Here is a 20,301-nt window from a genome sequence, read left to right on the forward strand (position 1 = left end):
TACCCTTTGCCACCGTATTCGAAAATATATCCTATGTTTTCGGCATCCTTATGAACCCATTTGTTCAAAATACCCGAAATATTTTTAGTTACCTATTAATAATTTAAAAAATGATATTATTGTCTTAATAGATTTTAATTAATTTTATAATAAAATTTATAAAATAATCTCTATATAGCTATATCTATTATATACTCAAGTGATTTTTCTGACTTATCTTAAGGTTTCTTCTTTCTGAAAACTCTTCTGTAAATTTCCTTCCTTAAGAACTTATCAACATGTTACGTCACATTTACAAAAGTAACCAACGTGTTGACACAAATATTAACAAAAATTGCTAATTAAGTCAAATATTTATCAGTCTTTCATTGTCTGCACCAATTCAAAATTCATATGCAGTCGCAATCACCATCTTTATCAGTTTCGAGCGCTAGAAATTGATAGGGAATCTTGTGCGATAATGAGGAGTGTCTCATTCAAACTATGTTAGGATCGTCATTTTCTTTACTAATGCAGCAAAAGAATCAGTTCTGCAGAATTCTTTTATCAGCTGGTGAGTCACGGCAAGCGGGTTCTCCAGCTGATATGCCCCACGTGAGTGCGGGGCATATTAAACGCCACACGAATGGCTTTTGAATAATATTTACATTCATTCAGCTGAACGAGTGCCAGTGTGAGTGCGAGTGAGTAAGTTGCGTGGCGTGGCGAAGGCGGCCAAATGCGAGCGAGTTGCGTTGTTAATGTGCGCAAAACAATGCTGAAACCACGACGATCGAGGGAATCTGGGGGCTTGGAGCTTGGAGCTTGGGGATCGTCCCAGCAAAATATAAATGACGAAATTATGGCAGCAACTAGTTATAAACAATGCACATTAAATGCCAGCAACAAAGATAGCAAAAGTAGAAGCGGCGGCTCATCACAAAGTTAATTCGTATATAGAAGCAAACTTAAAATGCCAGAAGAGTATTGCTTAAGATTTCAAATAACATAGTATTAGAACTATATAAAAGTATGCAAAATATGTGTTTTACGATATATTATGATAGTACTCATTGTATACATTTAACCATTTAAAAAAATATAAATGAGCTGAAGCCGAAAATGCACGGGTTTCTCCCTTCCGCCAAGCATATTTGCGTATTTTACAATATTTTACAAAATAGCGTGACTTAAAATAGATTTTTACTCGCTTATTGTCTTAAAACATAGAAGTACAGAATTTTTAAAGGAATTGAGAGGAATTATATGTAATATACAGATTTAGGCATGTGATAAGGGCACGAATTAACGAACGACGGCAACGTCAATTGGTAGTGGGCAGTCGGAGGACGAGGCGAACTGGGGATCCTAATCCTTTCCGTGGTCCTGGTCACTAGCTATCCTAGACGGGACTCTCCAGGGTGCTGCCCGATTCGGAGGTGCGCAGCTCGCAAAGTTCCTGCATTAGGTCCCGGAAGAGCATGGGATTCACGTTGACGCTGACCTTCATCATCAGGAACCAGTCGCCGATGGTCAGGTCACGCAGGGCACGCTTCACATGCCGCTTGGTCATGAAACGCAGCTGGCTGCGTATCATCTGCTCTCGGAGATACCTGCTGCAGATCATGGCCAGCCGGCACAGAAGGTTCAAGCCGGACATCAGGGCCATGAGCAGGAACCACGCCCACAGGAAGACGAAGATCTTCTCGTTCAGGATGTTCAGCGGCAGGATGCACAGGTTGTCCATCACGTTCGCCGTGCCGCTCCCCCCGAACTTGAGCACCTCGCACTTGGCGATCTTGGGAAAGACGCTCGAGGACACGCGGTTCCAGCGATCCCAGTCGTAGAACGGAATGGTGGCCAGCGCGCGCAGGTACTTCGACCAGAATCCGTTCAGGAACACTTCCAGCACGATTATGTTCACCACCTGCGGATTGGATGCCATAAGTTGGATTAAAATTGTGGCAAAAATAGTAACCATATCTTGTGATATATTAGTTTTTCGATAACAAAAAACTACCATACAAAATCCAAAAGTTTAGATGTCCTATAGACTATTATGCTTTATAAGAAAGTCCTAATGTTAGTCATTATGTATATTTTAAGAAAACCCACGGAAAGTGTTCATAAAAGTTTAAAGTCATATATGTTATAAGATTCTGTAAGTTTTTTCCTCGTCATATTCCCTAACTTAAAAAAAAAAACATCAAAATTGAAGTTCCCGCTGAACTCCATTGGTGTATTTGACTCAAACTTGACCGCAAACCCTACTCACACTGATGAGGAAATTGAGGACCTCGCAGAAGACGTACTTGGCCATGTAACAGAAGTGCATGTCCTCGTAGTCGGTGGTGAAGTACTTGACCAGCATGCGTAGCCGGGTGTTGTAGGTCTCCTCCGAGAGGAGCGCCTCGCCGACCTCCGAGCAGAGCTGCTTCAGCCGCCGGCCCTCCCACACCTTCCACAGGCATGAGGGGAAGTAGAAGATGAACGACTGGAAGAGCAGCAGGATGATGACCCACTGGTAGTAGCGCAGGTACTGCCGCTCCGTCTGGCCACGGACCTCGGGGCCCACTCCCTCGGCTATCGACAGGGACCGCGCGTAGGCCTCGTTGTACTCGCCAATCCTGCGCAGATTCGATGTGAAGTGGGTTCTGGAGCGGACTCTCGACGATGACTGCGGTGCGTTGGTTGTGGCGGATGAGAAGAAGGCAGAGTTAGGGGAGACTTGCTGGCTTGAGGAAACCAGCGCCTGCTCCTGATCGCCGAAGGTGTCCTGCTTGAGGATGTAGGTGCCCATGGTCCAGCAGTAGGACTGTATGTACTCGATGTTCTTCTCCTCGCTGATGCACTGGATCGGATCCCCGAAGTACTGGCGCGCGGACAGGAGAAGCGAGCAGGTGAGCAGGATGACCACGGTGCACCTGGAGTGGATGGTGAAGACGGAGTCGTAGATGCGTATTGACTTGAACTGGAGATACTTGGAGAGCGGCTTCACCGCCGAAAACATTTCTTCTGCCTCCGGGAAGAGTTCCTCGAGGACAGCTTCCAACTCTCACCGCTCCGCTTCTCTTCGCCTCGCGGTGCTACCTGTTTATGTTCCCGTTCCCGTTCCTCTTCCCGATTCCGATCCTCCTGTGTCCTGGTTTTCGTCCGGGTTTTAGCCCTATCTATGCTGCCCCTCGGATAACTTCGATCTTCGATCTTCGATGGATGACAATGAATGCAATCGAATTGCCGACCGAGGATGCTAGCCAGTTCACAGATCAGATCGTCGCTTGGTTTTACATATTTTTTTGTCCGTGCCGTCATTATTACCTACTTGTTTTTTTCCCCATTTCTCTCTGGAACTTGGCAGTATGTCAGTTGGGTCCTGTCACTGCCGACCAGTGTTGTACATTCGATTGAATATTCGATTACCCAAATTATTTTACAGCCCAAAGGCTGCAAAGTCCATTGCCGACTTTCGGGCATTTCCTACTTAAACACAAGAACCCAATAGCTTTGCTCACATTGCTGGTTTATTTAAGCGTTTGTTGTTAGCCGTAAGATTATGACAGATTTCTAGCTATAATTCTCATGATTCAGCACTTCAGCCTTGGCTCTCTAGGTCAGCTGGTCAGCTCATCGAATTCGGGGTAAAAGGGGGGCCAAAGTCATCCAATTGTCGCCAGTCAGTCCAAGTTCAGGAATCCAATTATCGAGGGTATCTGCAATTAGGCAAGGTGCACGCAGCTAATTACCATAAATCAAATAAACTTGTAAAGTCCGCTGACGATGACCTTCAAGGTCCAAGAAATATGTATCACCTTCTTCTTTCTGAAGTTACAAGCGACAAAAAGAGCAAACACAATGAACCCATCTAATATAAATCGTGCATGAAATAATAAGCAGCGACATTCGAAATGGGTCTGGGTGATAATAATTTATGTTATATATTATATGCAGTGAGGAAAAGATGGGACTTAGCTCATTATATTGATAAATATATGATATATATTACATATTACATATTTTGAAACCTATGTGCATAGTGATGAAAAGTAGATTCCTCTATGGAAAATACCCTTAAATATTTATTATCGTATACAACACTACGAGTGTGTTCGTTTTTGGAAATCCCAAACCAAAAAACAAATCGGCAAAAGTGATAAAGAGCTAGTGGAGCAATTGCCAAAGTTAATTGTCATATTTAAATATAATTTACATATTTAGCTGACAAGACACCAAGTTCACTGAACTTGCTGTTCCGGTAGCATTAATATAATTACAAACCAAATCCAATGTTAAGGTTTCTGAAAACGTGCCTACTTTTGTGCCTTCTCCAAATATGAATCAATCAAATTTTTAAATTAACTACATCTGAGTTTAACAGGCATTATAAAAATCAATAATCAGGAAGAAAATTTAAACTTGAAGAGCATTTAACTCAGCTGAACAATATTGTATTTTCCCGAATTTAACTTCGAACAAGAACCCAATTATCTCGAATTCGAAAACGGCAAATTGAATTTGGTATAGAATATCATCACTTCCTGGCACTTTGGAAATCGCATTCAAACAACTCGCGTCAAGCGCCATTGTCAAAGTATCTAAATACTTGAGCAATCAGATACTTTGGCACCTCCGCCTGCAATCCGAATCGTTGAGCTTCGGCACAGCAGAAGATGGAAAAAAAACCATAAACTGGTGTTCCCTGAACTTGACCTCCAATGGCATTCGAAACCAACAGAACAACTTGTTTGTGGAGGGGATGGCGAAGGGGTCTCGTCACGATCCACCGATCGAGCTCCAAAGCGCCAAATTGAGCGTTAAGAGCTTCTCGTTCGGCTGCCATTTGTAACTTCAATACTTTATTGTTATTAATTTATTTGGGCGCGATGAGTGGGCATTTTTTTTTTGTTGTCCGAATTTGAAATTCAAAATGAAATATGCGGAAGTTCTGGCAGATGTGTGGTTTGGTTCTTTGTTCTGCTCGCTGCTTGGCGTATTAAGTGGATTTAATATTTTTTTTACAAGAAAGAATTACGTAGATGGTAGGTACTTGACTACGTAGGAAAATCACCAATTAATTTAATGTTCTTTTTATAGCAATTTCATAGTTTTGTGATGAAATCACAGGTATAAATGTACTCATATGCTTGATCACTACATTTTAGATAGTTTCTATGATAGTAAGAAGTTGAGATAGCATCTGACGCCAAGTTCGCTTCTGACTACTGTTTTTGATTATATTTCTGATTCGTTTTCGGAACTCCAGTACCCACTCCCTTGGACATCGGCGTTCCGCAACGCTGAGCGCAGTAACAATTAAGATACTGGAGCGCAAAGGCACAGATACTTACGTCGAGATACTCGTGCTGGCACTCGAGTGCCAAAAGAGCTGGCTAGAAAAATCGACTGTCATCATATTCCTGAGCCAGCCAGTTGGCTAGGTAGCATTATGGCTATAGATACACTTAACTGGGCAGCAGTCGCCACAAGCGCAGTTCGTGTATCTGTATCTCTTGGTCGCAAAAACAATTGTTTATTATTTACGAGCATGGAAGGAGGCGTTCCGCGCAGGCCCATATCTCAATGTCCCCTTCTGCATATGGCCAGAATTAATTTCGTGGGCCTGGTCAAGTCGTTTAGGTAGATGCACTGCGACCAAAGTCGTGCACATCATACGAAGAAAGCCATAAGTATCGCAAACAAATGCTAAAGGTTTTATAGCATATACTATTATTTTAGTATTTAATTGAATTAAGCCCTTAGTCGCAAGTGAACGCAAGTATTTTTCTCAGTGTTCGGCTGGATTGCAACATTTGCCAGGTGTTTTTGTCCACAATTGGCGGAAGGAAAGTGAAAGATCTCGGATACTTTATTAGATCGCCGACATAATCAGAGATCAGCTTACCCCAATTAACCTCAAGAAGTAGTAGTTCAATTTGTTAGCTCTTTAGTTGTTTATTATTGTTATGACTTTTTTGGGGCTTCATTCACAAAACAGTGCAGCCTCCTTCATTTGCTGATCGCTAATGGAGCTAAGCGTCTGAATAAAAAAACTAATTTAGATGACAGATGCTGCTAATTGCCAGAACACTTCTTTTTAATAATCAATTTCGTTGTTCTGTTTTCGTGTGATCTTGGACTATTTGTTTAAGGTTGGGGCACCTTTTCCAAAGCCAAAACGCAGTTCAAAAGTTTCTCTCAAGGTTTAGGTTTGGTTTTTGGGGAATAGAGCGGTGAACTCACCTTGACTAACCTTTCATTCACGAAATGCATTCGCAGTTCACTCACTCCAGTCGATTCAAATTCCCTCGTATTTGGATTTATAATTATGTACATACGAGTATACCTGGCCAATTAGCAAACGAGTGGCGATGTTGTAACCACAAATTAATGGGAAACACTGGGAGGCCCAATAAAATAGGCCCTTTGCCAACTGGTTTGGCAGCGGATTCTACTTCCGCGCCACCAAAATGGATTTCCTAGCTAACCATTCGCTATTCAAAACGAATTATATTGTCTTCGGCTCCAAAGCCTTGACCGTGCCCCACAAGCTCGGCTTTTTTTGGAAATAACTAACCTCTCAGCGAATTAGCAATCCCACAGATCAATGCTAACTTCATCTATTCGGATGCTCTGCATGTGGTGATTAGCAAATTTCCGCTAAACTATAAGCACCAGCTGTGTGGGGAATGAATAGACCATGGAGTACCTCTTTTTAAAATGTTGTATACTTTTTTAAAATCTAAAATAAAGTACAATAATAGTACTAAGTAAAGTAAGTAAAGTACATACAAAAATAAAAAAAAAACAAAAATGCTAACTTGAATGTGGCTGTATTAAATCAATTATTTTTGATAAATTATTAACAACAAATATTTCTCTACGGAAATGGTATATATTCAATGAATATTCACTCCACTCGTTACTTTTAGTGCTCATATACCCTAGAATGTTTGGTTTACATAGCAACAAACTTCATAACTTGAATGTGGCTGTATTAAATCAATTATTTTTGATAAATTATTAACAACAAATATTTCTCTACAGAAATGGTATATATTCAATGAATATTCACTCCACTCGTTACTTTTAGTGCTCATATACCCTAGAATGTTTGGTTTACATAGCAACAAAAGGAGAAATAGTTTTGTAAACAGACGCATTTATCACTTGAATCCTAGCCTAATCCATATGGATTACACTCTCCATAATGTACACTCTAGAACACAGATGACCGTATTTCCAGAACCAATTGCTTACTGCTAATTGCTAGCTTTGATTCACAATCTCGTCGAGCGCTCACCTTGGTGATAATATCATCCTCCGGCTGCTCTTGGGGCGGTGCCATGGCTGCTCCTCCTCGGAAGGGGGACTCTTCAGATGGCTAGTTACAAACGATTATGATCTGCACCAACAGCCCATAGATTGTCATTTCTCTTCTGGGTGAAAAACTCGCGAACTCAAACAACAAAAAAAAGATGTTTTATATGGGGATTAAAACAAAAAAAAGTGATGTTGTTTCTAGGTCCGCGCTTGATCTAACAAGTAAGTTGAATGCTAGCTAAGTGGCAATCAGTGAACCGCCTCGTCTGACACTCCGTTTTCGACTGAGTGAGTTCGACTCACCATATCGATATAGTCGCCAGGTTTTTAAAGTCGGCAAACCGAGAAACGCGAGCAAAACGCGCGGCTTATGGCCAAAAACTGGTTATTATCGTTCTGGGTTCTGGGCTCTGGGTTCTCATCTCTGGTCTACAGTCTCTATTCTGCTCGGGGTCTGGTCTTCGGGTTTTCCCTCGTTCGCAGAAGAATCTGAATGCGAGTCCGAGACATGATCAGAATTGGACCCACCTGTGGGTACGTGACGTCAGGTGAACTTGCCGCTTGAACTTAAAGTTGAAGGCCAAGCTGCGTCAGCTGGGAAATGGCGATTGCCGCCAAATGGAAAATGCAAAATGCAAAATGCGAAATGGAAATTCAATGGAAATGAAGTGCTCAAATGGCAGCTGCAGTCAGCCACTGGCATTGGACATAATAAGTAGAGATACGTAGATACGAACGTACGCACATGCACATGCAACCGAGCTGAGCTGCGACTAAAATCGCCCTTGAAACGCTGACAAACCGCTCGAAATGGTTTTTCACTTTTATTGTTTTTTCTCGCTGCACTTTGGCGAGCGTATTAGTTAGTTTGAATTGCAACGGGGAGCAGTTGGTCGTCGGTCTGGTTATGCCATAAAAACAAATTTTTATACATATGACCTATCAAAGTAATCGCAATGGAGAGCCAATAAAAAACTGGAAACCAACGAATTTCCAGTAGCATCAGTTCAAAAGGATTAATTAAAAAGTAACTCCAAGTATAACTCAATGAAAGTAATTAAAACAACCCTTAATTAACCGTGGAAAATTAAAAAAATATTTTGTAATTGTTAAGAAATAAGATATATCCATATTTATTTGATGTTTATTTAGATATTTATTATATCTCTATGCAAGCCACATGAAAATATAATTACAACATTATTATATACATATATGTTGTCTATTAATTCTATTTTTCTACTTTATGTACATTCAAACACTTATCCAAAGAAAGATAAGATTTATATTGTAAGCTAATTATTTTCAATAAATCTAAAAAAGAGCATTTGTATTGTGTGAAAAATTCGTGTTATTAGTTATATCCTGAGACTTAAATCAAACTTTTAAGGGGCCTCCTGAAAGTTCCTTCGTCCACAAAGCAAAGAGCATTCAGCTCGAAGTTCGATTCGCAATGGGTTTCCAGTTGTCATCCAAGCGACTTTAACCAGCTGTGGTGGACAGTTTGACGAGCTCTGCTGCGCCTACACTTGAGTGCGGAGCTCTAGAGCTTGGATTCTTGGGCTTCGAGTCTTGGATCTTGGTAGTGGGTCTGGTTGTCGCAGTCTGGTGACTCTAGTGCACGAGAGTTTTAAGTTCAATGCAAACTCGATGGGTGACCAAGTTGGCAGGAGGCAGCGCATCGAGTTGGCCATAAGCAACCCAACCGGACCGGCCAACCAAAAGCGAGGAGTTGCCGGCGTTCAGAGTCACAGTCATAGTCCAATAATCATCAAATGTAAGCCGAGCGCAATTAAAAGCCAAACGTTCCAAGGTTATCCACACACACAGCCCCACAATAATCCGCCTGCCAGCCACATTAATAATGAATTGGTATCTTTGATTAGTCGCGGACTGGGGCTAAGACTCCCAAAAATCGGCAAGAACCGCCGAAAGTGCTTAACTTAATTTTGATGAATAATAAATCTGAAAGGGAAACTCCTCTTTCATGGCTGACAGGTTCCAGCCAACTGGGAATTATAATTGGTTAGTGCTTGACTTTGATGGCTTTAAAGCCGCAATTGACATAAAAGATAAGTTTGCAAATGACGGCTTAAAAAGGCAATAATAATAATTAAATATTCGCGTTTGTGTACATAATAATTTGATTTAATATTGTATGTATGTCTTTAATGCTTTTATGATTTATGTATATGTAGTGATTATGCTGCCGCACCTACTAACTTTGTCAACTTCTGATAGTTTTGATTATTATTTTATTAGTTACTAACCTCGAAGTCCCACCTATCTATCATCGATGGCTTTATCCCTGCAAGAACCCATCAAAAACTCTCTCCCTATTCACTTCCTTTCACATTTCGTTTACTTAGCAAAGGAATTAATCGACATTTAGATGTTTACAATATAGAATTATGTACAAAACATAAGATAAGCGCTATACATGGTGATGGAAACCGAAGGAAAGGAAGGGGCAGGGGATCGGGCCGCGGATTAGGATTGGCAAGGTCTAAAATGCTATGCCAGAGAGTCTTTAATGCAAAGTATAAAAAAATTCAATTACATCTAGGTTTGAGCCACGCGAGGAGCTGCCGCAGCAGGAGGACAGAGCGGGAGCCGGGTTTCCGACTAACTGATCTCGTACTGATATGCATCGTCCGAGTCCTCGCCGCTGGATAAGTCCCGCTTACGGCGCCGCTGCTCCCGCTTGCTGAGCTTCTTGGCGGCTGGCGCCACTTCCGGTTCTGGCGGCGCAAGGGGCTCCTCTCCGGGGAGCTCTTCCTCGATGGCGGCCGCATCCTCGTCCGGCTCGTTGGCCTCCTCCTCGGCACGCTTTTGCGTCTTGACCAGCTCGCAGAGATACTTGTAGCGCACCAGGCACTCTTCCTTGGTCTTCTCCGGCACACTGTTGGCGATCTTCTGCCAACGGTCTCCGCCGGCCGTCTTCCGGTACTTCACTATCGCCGCCTCCAGGGCGCGCTGCTGCTCTTGCGTCCAGTTGGTCTCCGGAATGAGCATGCTCTTCTCGGCTGAAGCGCCTGCATTTGCGGCTGCCTTCTTTACTTTTTCCTTACGCTGCGCCTGCTGGGACTCCTGGACGAGAGCCTCGGCCACGCTGTCGGTTTGGCCGGGAATGCGGTAGCCGTTCTCCTTCATCTTGGCCGCCATGAAGGTCACCTCCTGAACGCTGCGGTTCATCGACTCGGCGATAGTGTTCCAGCGGCTGCCAGCTCCGCCCGGATACTTCTTCACCAAGCGAATCAGTTCGGTAAGATCCTCGTCAGTCCAGAAGCCGCCGCTCACTGTGCTCTAAAAGTAAAAGCATGCAGTTAGTTGGGTTTCTAATATACTAGGGAACAGGGAACTCTATAGGGCCGGCTTTATACCTTCTGGGAAGCTGGACGAACTGCATCGTCATCGGTCAATTCACGAGTCTGAATCTGCGAATAGCCGCGCAATTCTTCCTCGGTCTTCTCTGGAGCCTTGCTGTTCTGCTTGCGCTTGCGCAGATTCTCCTTGTGCTCCTTGCGCAGGCGCGCCTGCTCCTCGGCCTCCCGCTCCAGTTGCTCCTGACGACGGGCGGCCTCCAGCTCCCTGTGGTTGCAAAGAGGATGAATCAATTAGTTTCTTACTACAGCAAAGGTTTTGGGTACACTTCCCACACGATTTTTGTTAGCTTGTTAGCTCTCTACGCTAATCGAATTTGAGTACCTTATCTGTGGTCATATCAAGATACAGAATGCTCAGTTTCATTTGATTATCTTGCGACACAAAGACTGACAGTATTCCTTCTTCGGAACCTATCAAATGGTGCCAGTCATCCTAAGGTGCACTCATGAGCACCTTTTTTGGAAAGCATAAAATGTGTTTGCATGGTGAAATATCGTTTTGTTCCTTTGTTTATTAATTGAATTGCCTATATATTTAGGAGAATTTTTCTAGCTTGTGAATATGAAATGCTAACTAAAGGCTATGGCCAAAATCTCAACTTAAATAAGAAACTACTCAACTTTTAATACTAAATGATATCACTCTGCATGCAATGAACTTACAGAAACCACAGCGAAAGAACGATAAGAGTGGCAATGTAAGTAGTCAAAATCTGATGCAATACAAAACTAGAATTAGATTCTGTTTTTACCCTATATACTAAGATATTGAAGACTAAAGTAAGAGAGGTCCGTCAAACTCCTAGCACAAGGTCGTCTTAAATACATCGCAAAATATATACTTATACTTTCCCTGCCTGGACCTTTCGATATAGAAGCTTAATGAAATAACAAAATCGTACAACCCGAAGATAACTACAATGGAATAAGACTAATTGTAAAACACGCATGCATGTTTTGGCCCTATAATAACGCAAAAACGTAAGGTAACCAGTAGAACCCTGCCACTTACTGCCTGCGCTTCTCCAGGGCCAGTTCCTTCAGTTCGTTGGCCTTGCTGAATCCGTTCTTGATGGTGCGCGGCAGGTTCCACAGGGCCAAGGGGATCTGGATGGGCAGGGTGTTCAGGAGCGAGGGCATCGGTATCTCGCTAAGGATTACGTCCATGTCGATGTTCTTGTTCTTCTTCTGCAGCTTCTTCAGCTTGGTGCCAAAGACCTGTTCGGCGGTGTACTTCTTTTCGAGGTATGCCGCCCAGGCGAATAGATACTGGCCCACGGTGGTAATCAGGAACAAGATGAAGGCGCCCTCGTAGAGCCCGATCTTGCGCATACGTCGGTAATAGTAGAGGGCAGACTTCCAGTTGGGCATGCCCTCCTTCAGCACCCGGTCGTACTTCTCTCGGCGCGACGGATCCTTGAGAACCTCGTAGATGGAAACGAGATTGCGGAACTGGATGTTGGCATCCTCGGCCGGATTCTTGTCCGGATGCAGGACAATGGACAGGGTGCGGAAGGCGCGCTTCACCTCGGCGCCCGTTGCCGTTTGGTTGATGCCCATGAACTCGTAGAAGTTGCGGTTTACCTCCTCGACCAAGTCAAAGATCTCCAGTTCCTCCGAGTGCCAGGCGCTGGCGCCAGTGGCGCAGAGCAGCAGGAGGCCGGCCAGCGTCAGGTCCAGTCGCATCATCGTCGTGGTCCGAGTTCCGAATCCAGGTCAGGTCCAAATCGGAGTAAAATCCAAATTTAATGCGCCAGACCCACGCACGCACCACAAATACACACACACGCAAGCAAACACGGATGGGCTCAGCTGGAAAGTGGCAACGTCAGCAGCCGTCACACCAGCGTTGCCACCACTCGGTAAGGTTTGTGTACCCATCTGGGTATCTATCTAGATATTTGCAAAATTTGTCATTTTTTTACGAATTTCTGATATTTTGCGAATATAATTTACTTTACCAATTCTATAACTAGATAAATGTAAACTATATATATTTTTTTTTTGGCTCAATAATTAATAATTATTTGTTTTCAAATAGTTTATGTAATATATCTAACAATCTAACTAACGAGAAACTGATTTCGGCTCTTTTTTCATAACATTTGTCAAGTGCTTCCTAAAAAACATTAATATAAATTCTCTTTCTGTACCCAATTTTGTTTTCACTAGATACACGTTTTTCACCTGTTTCTAGCCAAAACGCACAACACTGTCGACGGTTATCGATAAACTCTCTATGGTGCATCACTTGTGCAACTAAATGAATATAAGCGACGCGACGTTTCACTCTTATAAGAATAAGAAATCAGACGACAATGAAGCTGCTCCATGTGCTGTGGCTGCTGGGCATCCTGGTCCTGGTCTCGGGCCAGCAGAAGCCGACAGCTAACTCCGCCACCAAGGACGCCCCAGTGGTGGCCAATGCGACGAACGTGCTGCAGGCCAAAGTTATTGCAGGATCGAAATTGGAATCTGGATCTCCGGGAGCTGCCAGCCAGCTGGTGCCGGGTAAGGGTGCAGCTGTGTTTCAACACGACAAGAACTTGAATAAAACGGCCACAGCAGAAAATGCAGGCAAAGCCAAAAATCTAACAAACACCGATACAAGAGTGCCCACCATGCCTTTGGTCACTTCCAAGCCGGCTGTGGAGCAAAAGGCGGCCAAGGAGGCGACCAGTACGACCTCCACTACAACTTCTTCCACCACGACCACCACCACGGCGAAGCCAGCTGCAGGATCAGCCATAGTCACCGAGGGCCAGTCCATGAAGGATGTCACCAAGCCGAACAACTCGTCCACCAACGGTGGGGCAATATCCCCGACCAACAGCACCCACACCGCCACAGCCACCACCAAAGCTGTCAATTCAACCATCATCGCAACCACGCCAAAGCCGATGAAGCCCCCGCTAGTCTTCAGCACCGATATACACCAGGAGGGGGAGGATATGGTGGAGCTGGAGAAGGGTCAGGATAAGCCAGGTACAAAGGGCGCTCCCACCCAGCCATTGGCCACGCCCCCAGAGCCATTGGTGCAGGGTCTTACTGGAAGTAATCTTGCCGATCACGGGGAGAACGGGTATGTGGTACCCATTGTTACCGTGCTGCTGACCGTTCCTCTGGCCATCGGCGTGGTGACCATCATGTACCGCCGCTTCCGCGACATGTGGAGCACCAGGCACTACCGTCGCATGGACTTCCTGGTGGACGGCATGTACAACGACTGACGAAGGCGCGGACGACAGGCTGGCGGCAAGGGCGGCCACTTCTCCGGGTGCTCCAACGCCTCCTCCGGCGCACTCGGATGATTATTAGTTGTTTAAGTTATACACGACTGGACGTGCTTGCATTCAATGCAAGGTCTCCGGATCGAAAGCAGAGTGAGAGAAGCGGAGAGCAGAGGAGGCGGCAGGAGGACGAAACAAAACTATGATATTGCTCAGTCAATTAGAAGAGGAGGAGAAAGGGATTCGCTTTGCAGCGTGGCTAGGATACCCTTCCGAGCGGCCAAATTGAATTTAAAACCAACTGATTTTCAACACTAAATTCGAGTGGACTCTTAAGTTTAAGCATTTGGATTATTGTCAAGCATTTGTTAGCAATCAAATTGATACCGACACTTTTATGTACCCATATATACATATATCTACTTAGGCTGCTGTACATCGAAGGCTGCGACCAATCGCATCGAACTCTCCACCATCAACATCAGCATCAGCATCAGTGCAATTAGCAACCACTCATTGCATCCACAATCTAGCCGTAATGTGCCTTACGAACCAGCTCTATATACACCTTTACACATGATATTCTCCATCGCCGAGGCTTCGAGGTGATTTATTCGCATTTACTTTACGCAACCAAGCAGCAGCACTCACTCAAAAAAATCAGCAGAAACCAAAAACACAATCAATCGGCCTGAAACAAGCAAGATTATTGCACACCATGTGTATATACATAAATATGAATATATATATATATACATATTTCTTATTGTTATCAATATAACAACTACAATAAAGCAACACGGCTAAAAAATGATATACTTGGAAATGGAGTTTATTTATTAAGAGCCGCGGGCACTACTTGTGCCTCTATGATATCATTTTTCCTTTTCAAAAGAAAACTAATAGTTTATTCTGTAAAATGCAAACAACCGCAGTCTTGAAAGTCACGTTAACTATAATAATAATTCGTTAAAATGATAGCAACCAATTAAAAGGAAATTAGATAAAAACAGATATTTATGTGATATTTTTAAGAACTAATAATACAGGGATGTGATTAAAATCTTTAGTATATATCTTAGTAGTTAGGAGCATAGAATCCAAATTTAATTTCTGCCTTTATAATTTTTGTCCAAACTCATTTTGGTAGTGTAAATCATGATTTATGCTTGCCAGCCCCGTGTATTCAAATCTCTTGCACTAAATCTTCCGGTTAACCCATTAATGTCTTCATTTATGCTTTATGGATGGGAACACGCAATCGCCTCCGTTCCACTGGCCAGATTCCCCTGGAGATTCGAGGGCACCAATTGTTGTGCGTCCGGAGCTGTGACCTTTGGTGATAATAGATCACCAGCGCCTGTTCCTCGCGTCTTGATTTAGACAAATGGGAGACGAGGAGCCTCCGTGCAGCCACCCACCTCCACATGGGCAACGCACAACGAAGTTACGAAATAATGGAAGACGAGCGAGGAGCTGCCGAATGCTCTCGATGAAGTGGTTTATAAATGATCTCCATCTGCGAAGTTGTTCGTGGCTCGTTTCAATAATTTAAACAAAAAGAACTAAACTGCCAACAAAACGATCCAGTCCGCGTGCGTTAGTGTATGCCGGAAAATTCGGAAAAGCGGGAAAATCGTTCGGCCACGAGAATGTGTGAAATGAGCCGAACGATTGCCGCTGCCAGTGTTTTCACCTCTGTCTAGGATACAGTTTATGATACCCAATAAAATGTGGGATCCAGCGGGTATAATGAATTTATGAAACATTCGTTTACTATTTGGTAATATATCAAAGATTTGAGAAGTTTTAGCTGCAATTAATTAAAAATTTATACACGTTAGGAAATTATTCATATTAAACTTTCAAATAATCTATTGATCACATAATAAATAGTTAATCAATGAACTTTCATTCTATATATAATAATTAGTGTGCCATTGTGAATTGAATGTTCTTGTTAAAACAAATTTAGGAATATAGATTATTTTTGTTATACGATTTTGGTATTTTCGGAAACTTAAAAGAGAATTGTTCCATTTCGAAGTTCAATATTTTGGGATTCTCTTTTACGTATCTTTGCATAAAATATACAAATCCAAATTAAAGTTAATTTGTATATGGTATCTGCTAGTCGGGACACCGATTGGTATTTGGAATAGTTTGATACTTCCTGTCTTTGCCTCTGCGTTTGGCTTTGTGTTCGTTCTTGGCGTGCTCATTTTGAAACGTGCGCTGGACGCGTGCAGTTCTCCAGTTCGACCAGTTTCCGTCCGATATCCGTGGAGTGGAAATCGATTCCCTCCGATCCAATCCGATCCGAGAACGTGTCCTGCCGCAATGCATCCTGCCTCGCCGCATCAGCACCGCGCCCGCCTGCACGTCGGCTCGCCAGGATCGGGTGGCATACAGGCCTCCTCCTCCACGGAGACCTTCCCGCTCACTCCGCAGCACCAGTCCTCGCAGCATGCGGTCCACATCCCGCCGCCCCCCTCCCTGCCCTACCAGGGACTCAAGACCTGTAAGCATGGCGAAGAAGTGTTAAGAACCTAACCCCATGTGGGACATTCCATTTAACATTGATCGGATTAACTTCTTAAAAATCATTCACATTTTGTGTTGCGCCTTGTTAAAAACGAACTAAAAGTGATATAGCCAAATAAACAATGGTATAATTAATGTTCATCCAAAAACCAAAAACAAAAAGCGAGGTATTCGGAAAATATACAAAACTTGAGCACTTTTATTCGAAAGTTTTTATGACCTTAATCAAGATACGCATAAGAAAAACCATTTACGTAACGATTTACTTTAAATAAACAGACTAGTTATTATTTTTTTTTTTAATTATTATTTATTAAGTGAAGAATCCGTAGATCATAATATTGTATCTTAACATCACAGGATGGAGAAATATTCTTAGGAATTAACAAACACTATATTAAAATAAGTGAAGTACGAGACTAGTTATTGAATTAAGTTTAATTGTTTCAATAGCAGTATTATAAACAAAAGCACAAGCATTTTATTAATTTTACTACTAGGTAACTTTTAATGATATATGAACTATATCTATCTGCTGAAAGGCTGAATGAAGCGATTATGAGAATCTTACTATTGATTACTTTAATTCATTCATTCAATTAACATTCTAATGCCAAAACATTTGGGCCAAACAATGAAGTACTTGTAGCCTGATTAAAAAGCGAATGAAATAATGATCGCAGATGGCCAAGACTTCCTTGATATTTGGACCGGATTTCCAGATGCATATAGCCAAATAATTCGCTCGGCGATTTGTTTAGCCCATAAAAATACACGCACATTGACTGCCAGATACAAATAGTTTTTCACATTTTCCCACCGCACACATGACCTCACCCACCCCACAGAACCCTAGTGCTCCCGAATAATTCATAATGCATAGTTCATAAATCGGCCAAATGTGCGATTAATGCGATTGCGATACGAAACCATAATCAAGGCGCGAGGTGAGTCAGTGAATCACCAGTGAATCGAAGTGAATCGTTGAATCGTATCCATCGACCGATCGATCGATCGATCGTCGCGACCACCTATGAAGTATGCAATATAAACTGTGCGCCGACATATGAAAATAAATAGAGATGATCGGTGCGGACCGGTACGGATGAGCGGCACGGATCGGATCGGATCGAACGGTCGAAACTCGAGAGATAAACAGAGCGGCGGCATGGGCAACAGCCAGGCACGGGCGTAAACATGGCCAGTTGTGGAGATGTGGAAATCAGAGATCATATTCAATGTCTGGTCCATAGCCATAAACAAAAATGCCCAGCCATGTACATAGTTAGTCGAGCATAAAAAGCCAAGACAGCCCGTTGCTGGGTATTTATGGAACTCCTGGCATTCGTACTAGATCAAAAGCAATTTGTACAAGTTAATTGCCCCAAAAACAAAAACAAAAAAAAACAGAACCAACCGTGGAATATGCTGGCGCAATCGAAACAATCAGGCCGATCACCGAAGCCACTTTTCATTGTAAACAAACAAACAGCGGCCATTTCGAAAGGATCATAAAATAGGTAATTGGAAAGCACATTATTGGGTCAGTCACTGCTCGCCTTTCCGTGGGAAGATCCCAACGATTTGCCAAACCCAACTGCAACTTTTTTAGTTTGGCCAGCAGTTGTAAAGATACATATGTAGTTTTCATCTGGAAATACACAACACTACGCGCATTCTTCAGAAAGTTAATAATATTTATATATATATATATATGGTATGTAGTATTAAATATTACAATGTTGGGAGAGCTGAATGTCCTAAGCAGAAGTTTCAAAACAATCATACCAGCTAATCATCATACTAACCAATCAATGCTCCATGATGATGTCGAATCTATGTCGAATTACTTTTTTTTTAAATCTTGCAGCTGAAAACGATGACATGGGCTGCGTGGAGATCCTGGCCACAGTGGTGTCCGTGCTGATCATGGTGCTGACCTTCCCCATCTCGGTGTTCATCTGCTTCAAGGTGGTCTCCGAGTACGAGCGAGCGGTGATCTTTCGGATGGGGCGTCTGCGCAGCGGCGGAGCCCGTGGTCCCGGGGTCTTCTTTGTGCTGCCCTGCGTGGACGACTACTATCCGGTGGATCTGCGCACCGTCTCCTTTGACGTGCCGCCGCAGGAGGTGCTCTCCAAGGATTCGGTCACTGTGACGGTGGACGCGGTGGTCTACTACCGCATCAGCGATCCCCTGAAGGCGGTCATCCAGGTGTACAATTACAGCCATTCGACGAGTCTCCTGGCGGCCACCACGCTGCGCAATGTGCTCGGCACCAGGAATCTCTCCGAGCTGCTGACCGAACGCGAGACCATCTCGCACACCATGCAAATGTCCCTGGACGAGGCCACCGATCCCTGGGGCGTTAAGGTGGAGCGCGTGGAGATGTGAGTAGCCCCACTGCCAGAAGTCATGACATCATGACATGATCCTCTCTATCCATGATCCGCTTGCAGCAAGGACGTATCCTTGCCAACTGCCCTCCAGCGGGCGATGGCCGCCGAGGCGGAGGCAGCGAGGGAGGCGCGGGCCAAGGTCATTGCCGCCGAGGGCGAGATGAAATCGTCGAGGGCTCTCCGCGAGGCCTCCGAGATCATCTCGGCCAGTCCATCCGCCCTGCAGGTGAGCCTCCATCAGAATCCATCCATCGGACATTTGGAACTGGCCCAAATGGTTTCATTTGTTCCTTCTCTTCTCCACTTAGTTGCGATACCTGCAAACACTGAGCAGCATTTCAACCGAGAAGAACTCGACCATCATCTTCCCGCTGCCCATGGAGCTGCTCACGCCCTTCCTGAACACCCACGCACACTCGCAGCAGCTGCAACTGCAACACCAGCAGCAGCTCCAACAGCAGCAGCATCAGCAACAACAACTTCCAGCAGCCCCTGGCACGCCACTCCATCGGCACCAGCACCAACACCACCAGTGACGCTCGATGTCGGTGCTGCAACCATATCTGGAGGCACTGCATCGCTGCGAGCTGCAGCGGCAGCAGAAGCAACAGCGGAGCGGAGCGGCTGCAGCGGGAGCGGCGGATGACGATGACGACATCGTGGGTTTCTTGCTCTAGTGGAACGGCGGCAGCAGCGACAGAAAGCGGAACTGGCTGGAAAACCCCGGAAAATGAGTCACCAAAGAACTCGAATGGCATTGGGCTGCTTTAAAGCCATCGAACCAATGAAAGTGCCATGGCATTCTCAAGATTCTGTAGAGATTCTAACTTGGTTTGGACTTTAAAAATGATTTTTTTTTAGAATTTATTCTAATTTGTCGAATTAAGTATGCAATATTATCTGAGGCTTTTCCAAGCATCATGCCTCGAAATATTTGTTGTTTTTCTTGTCGTTCTTTCTTCATTCACAGTCGTTTTAAGTAGAGACGTTATATTTAAAATAACCCATAATTTTGTGTTGTATCTTAAGAATTGATAATAATAGTTATCTACACACCTGGGTAAAAGCTAACCATTTAAATAAACCGAATGATTGAAACACACATTTTTTTCACTTCTGACCCTTTTTTGAAACACCAAAATTTACATTTATATGTAAATTTATGTATGTACATAAATACTTGCTCTTCGCTTATCTAAACAACTCAGATTTGCATGCCACTTCAGCGAGTGTGGCAGATAAGCTCTTCGGCGCTAATGTGACACAGACCAGAGTTGAGTCACCAACGGGTGGCTCCAAGCCATGTCTGGAGTAGCCTACCCCCGTGACCCCAAAGCGGAGCTGCGCCTCTGTGCTCTCCAGCTGAGATAGCTGGACGCTCTTGGGCCTGATGTGGAATAATCTGGAAGTACGCCTCCAGTTGTCAATTCTTTCGGCGCAGTGCAGTGC

General features: G+C 43.8%; 4 protein-coding genes across 5 annotated transcripts; 2 read left to right on the forward strand and 2 right to left on the reverse strand.

Moving 5' to 3' along the window:
* Positions 1–1,165: 1,165 nt before the first annotated feature.
* On the reverse strand, positions 1,166–7,602 carry LOC6614954 (innexin inx5). Its single transcript, XM_032725618.1, has 3 exons — positions 7,277–7,602; positions 2,255–3,689; positions 1,166–1,906 (listed from the first exon to the last, which is right to left on the reverse strand). Exons 2-3 carry the CDS (start codon positions 2,987–2,989, stop codon positions 1,382–1,384), a joined length of 1,260 nt encoding a protein of 419 aa, XP_032581509.1. The 5' UTR covers positions 2,990–3,689; positions 7,277–7,602; the 3' UTR covers positions 1,166–1,381.
* A 2,033-nt stretch (positions 7,603–9,635) lies between these two features.
* On the reverse strand, positions 9,636–12,479 carry LOC6614955 (uncharacterized protein F54F2.9). Its single transcript, XM_002039336.2, has 3 exons — positions 11,695–12,479; positions 10,680–10,887; positions 9,636–10,602 (listed from the first exon to the last, which is right to left on the reverse strand). The coding sequence occupies exons 1-3, from the start codon at positions 12,369–12,371 to the stop codon at positions 9,922–9,924; spliced, it is 1,566 nt and encodes a 521-aa protein (XP_002039372.1). The 5' UTR covers positions 12,372–12,479; the 3' UTR covers positions 9,636–9,921.
* A 438-nt stretch (positions 12,480–12,917) lies between these two features.
* Positions 12,918–14,738, forward strand: LOC6614956 (chitinase 3). The gene has a single exon (XM_032725619.1). It carries the CDS (start codon positions 13,001–13,003, stop codon positions 13,910–13,912), a length of 912 nt encoding a protein of 303 aa, XP_032581510.1. The 5' UTR covers positions 12,918–13,000; the 3' UTR covers positions 13,913–14,738.
* Positions 14,739–16,252: 1,514 nt separating this feature from the next.
* On the forward strand, positions 16,253–19,954 carry LOC6614957 (band 7 protein AGAP004871). 2 transcript variants are annotated; one of them, XM_002039338.2, is made up of 4 exons: positions 16,253–16,433; positions 18,327–18,843; positions 18,913–19,078; positions 19,161–19,954. In XM_002039338.2, exons 1-4 carry the CDS (start codon positions 16,253–16,255, stop codon positions 19,386–19,388), a joined length of 1,092 nt encoding a protein of 363 aa, XP_002039374.1. In that variant the 3' UTR covers positions 19,389–19,954. The 2 variants fall into 2 exon arrangements, with proteins under 2 accessions (XP_002039374.1, XP_032581511.1); XM_032725620.1 differs by lacking the exon at positions 16,253–16,433 and adding an exon at positions 17,142–17,976 and having other exon boundaries at positions 19,161–19,388.
* Positions 19,955–20,301: the final 347 nt, after the last annotated feature.

This window comes from Drosophila sechellia, chromosome X, assembly GCF_004382195.2.
Source record: "Drosophila sechellia strain sech25 chromosome X, ASM438219v1, whole genome shotgun sequence".
Lineage (NCBI taxonomy): Eukaryota > Metazoa > Arthropoda > Insecta > Diptera > Drosophilidae > Drosophila > Drosophila sechellia.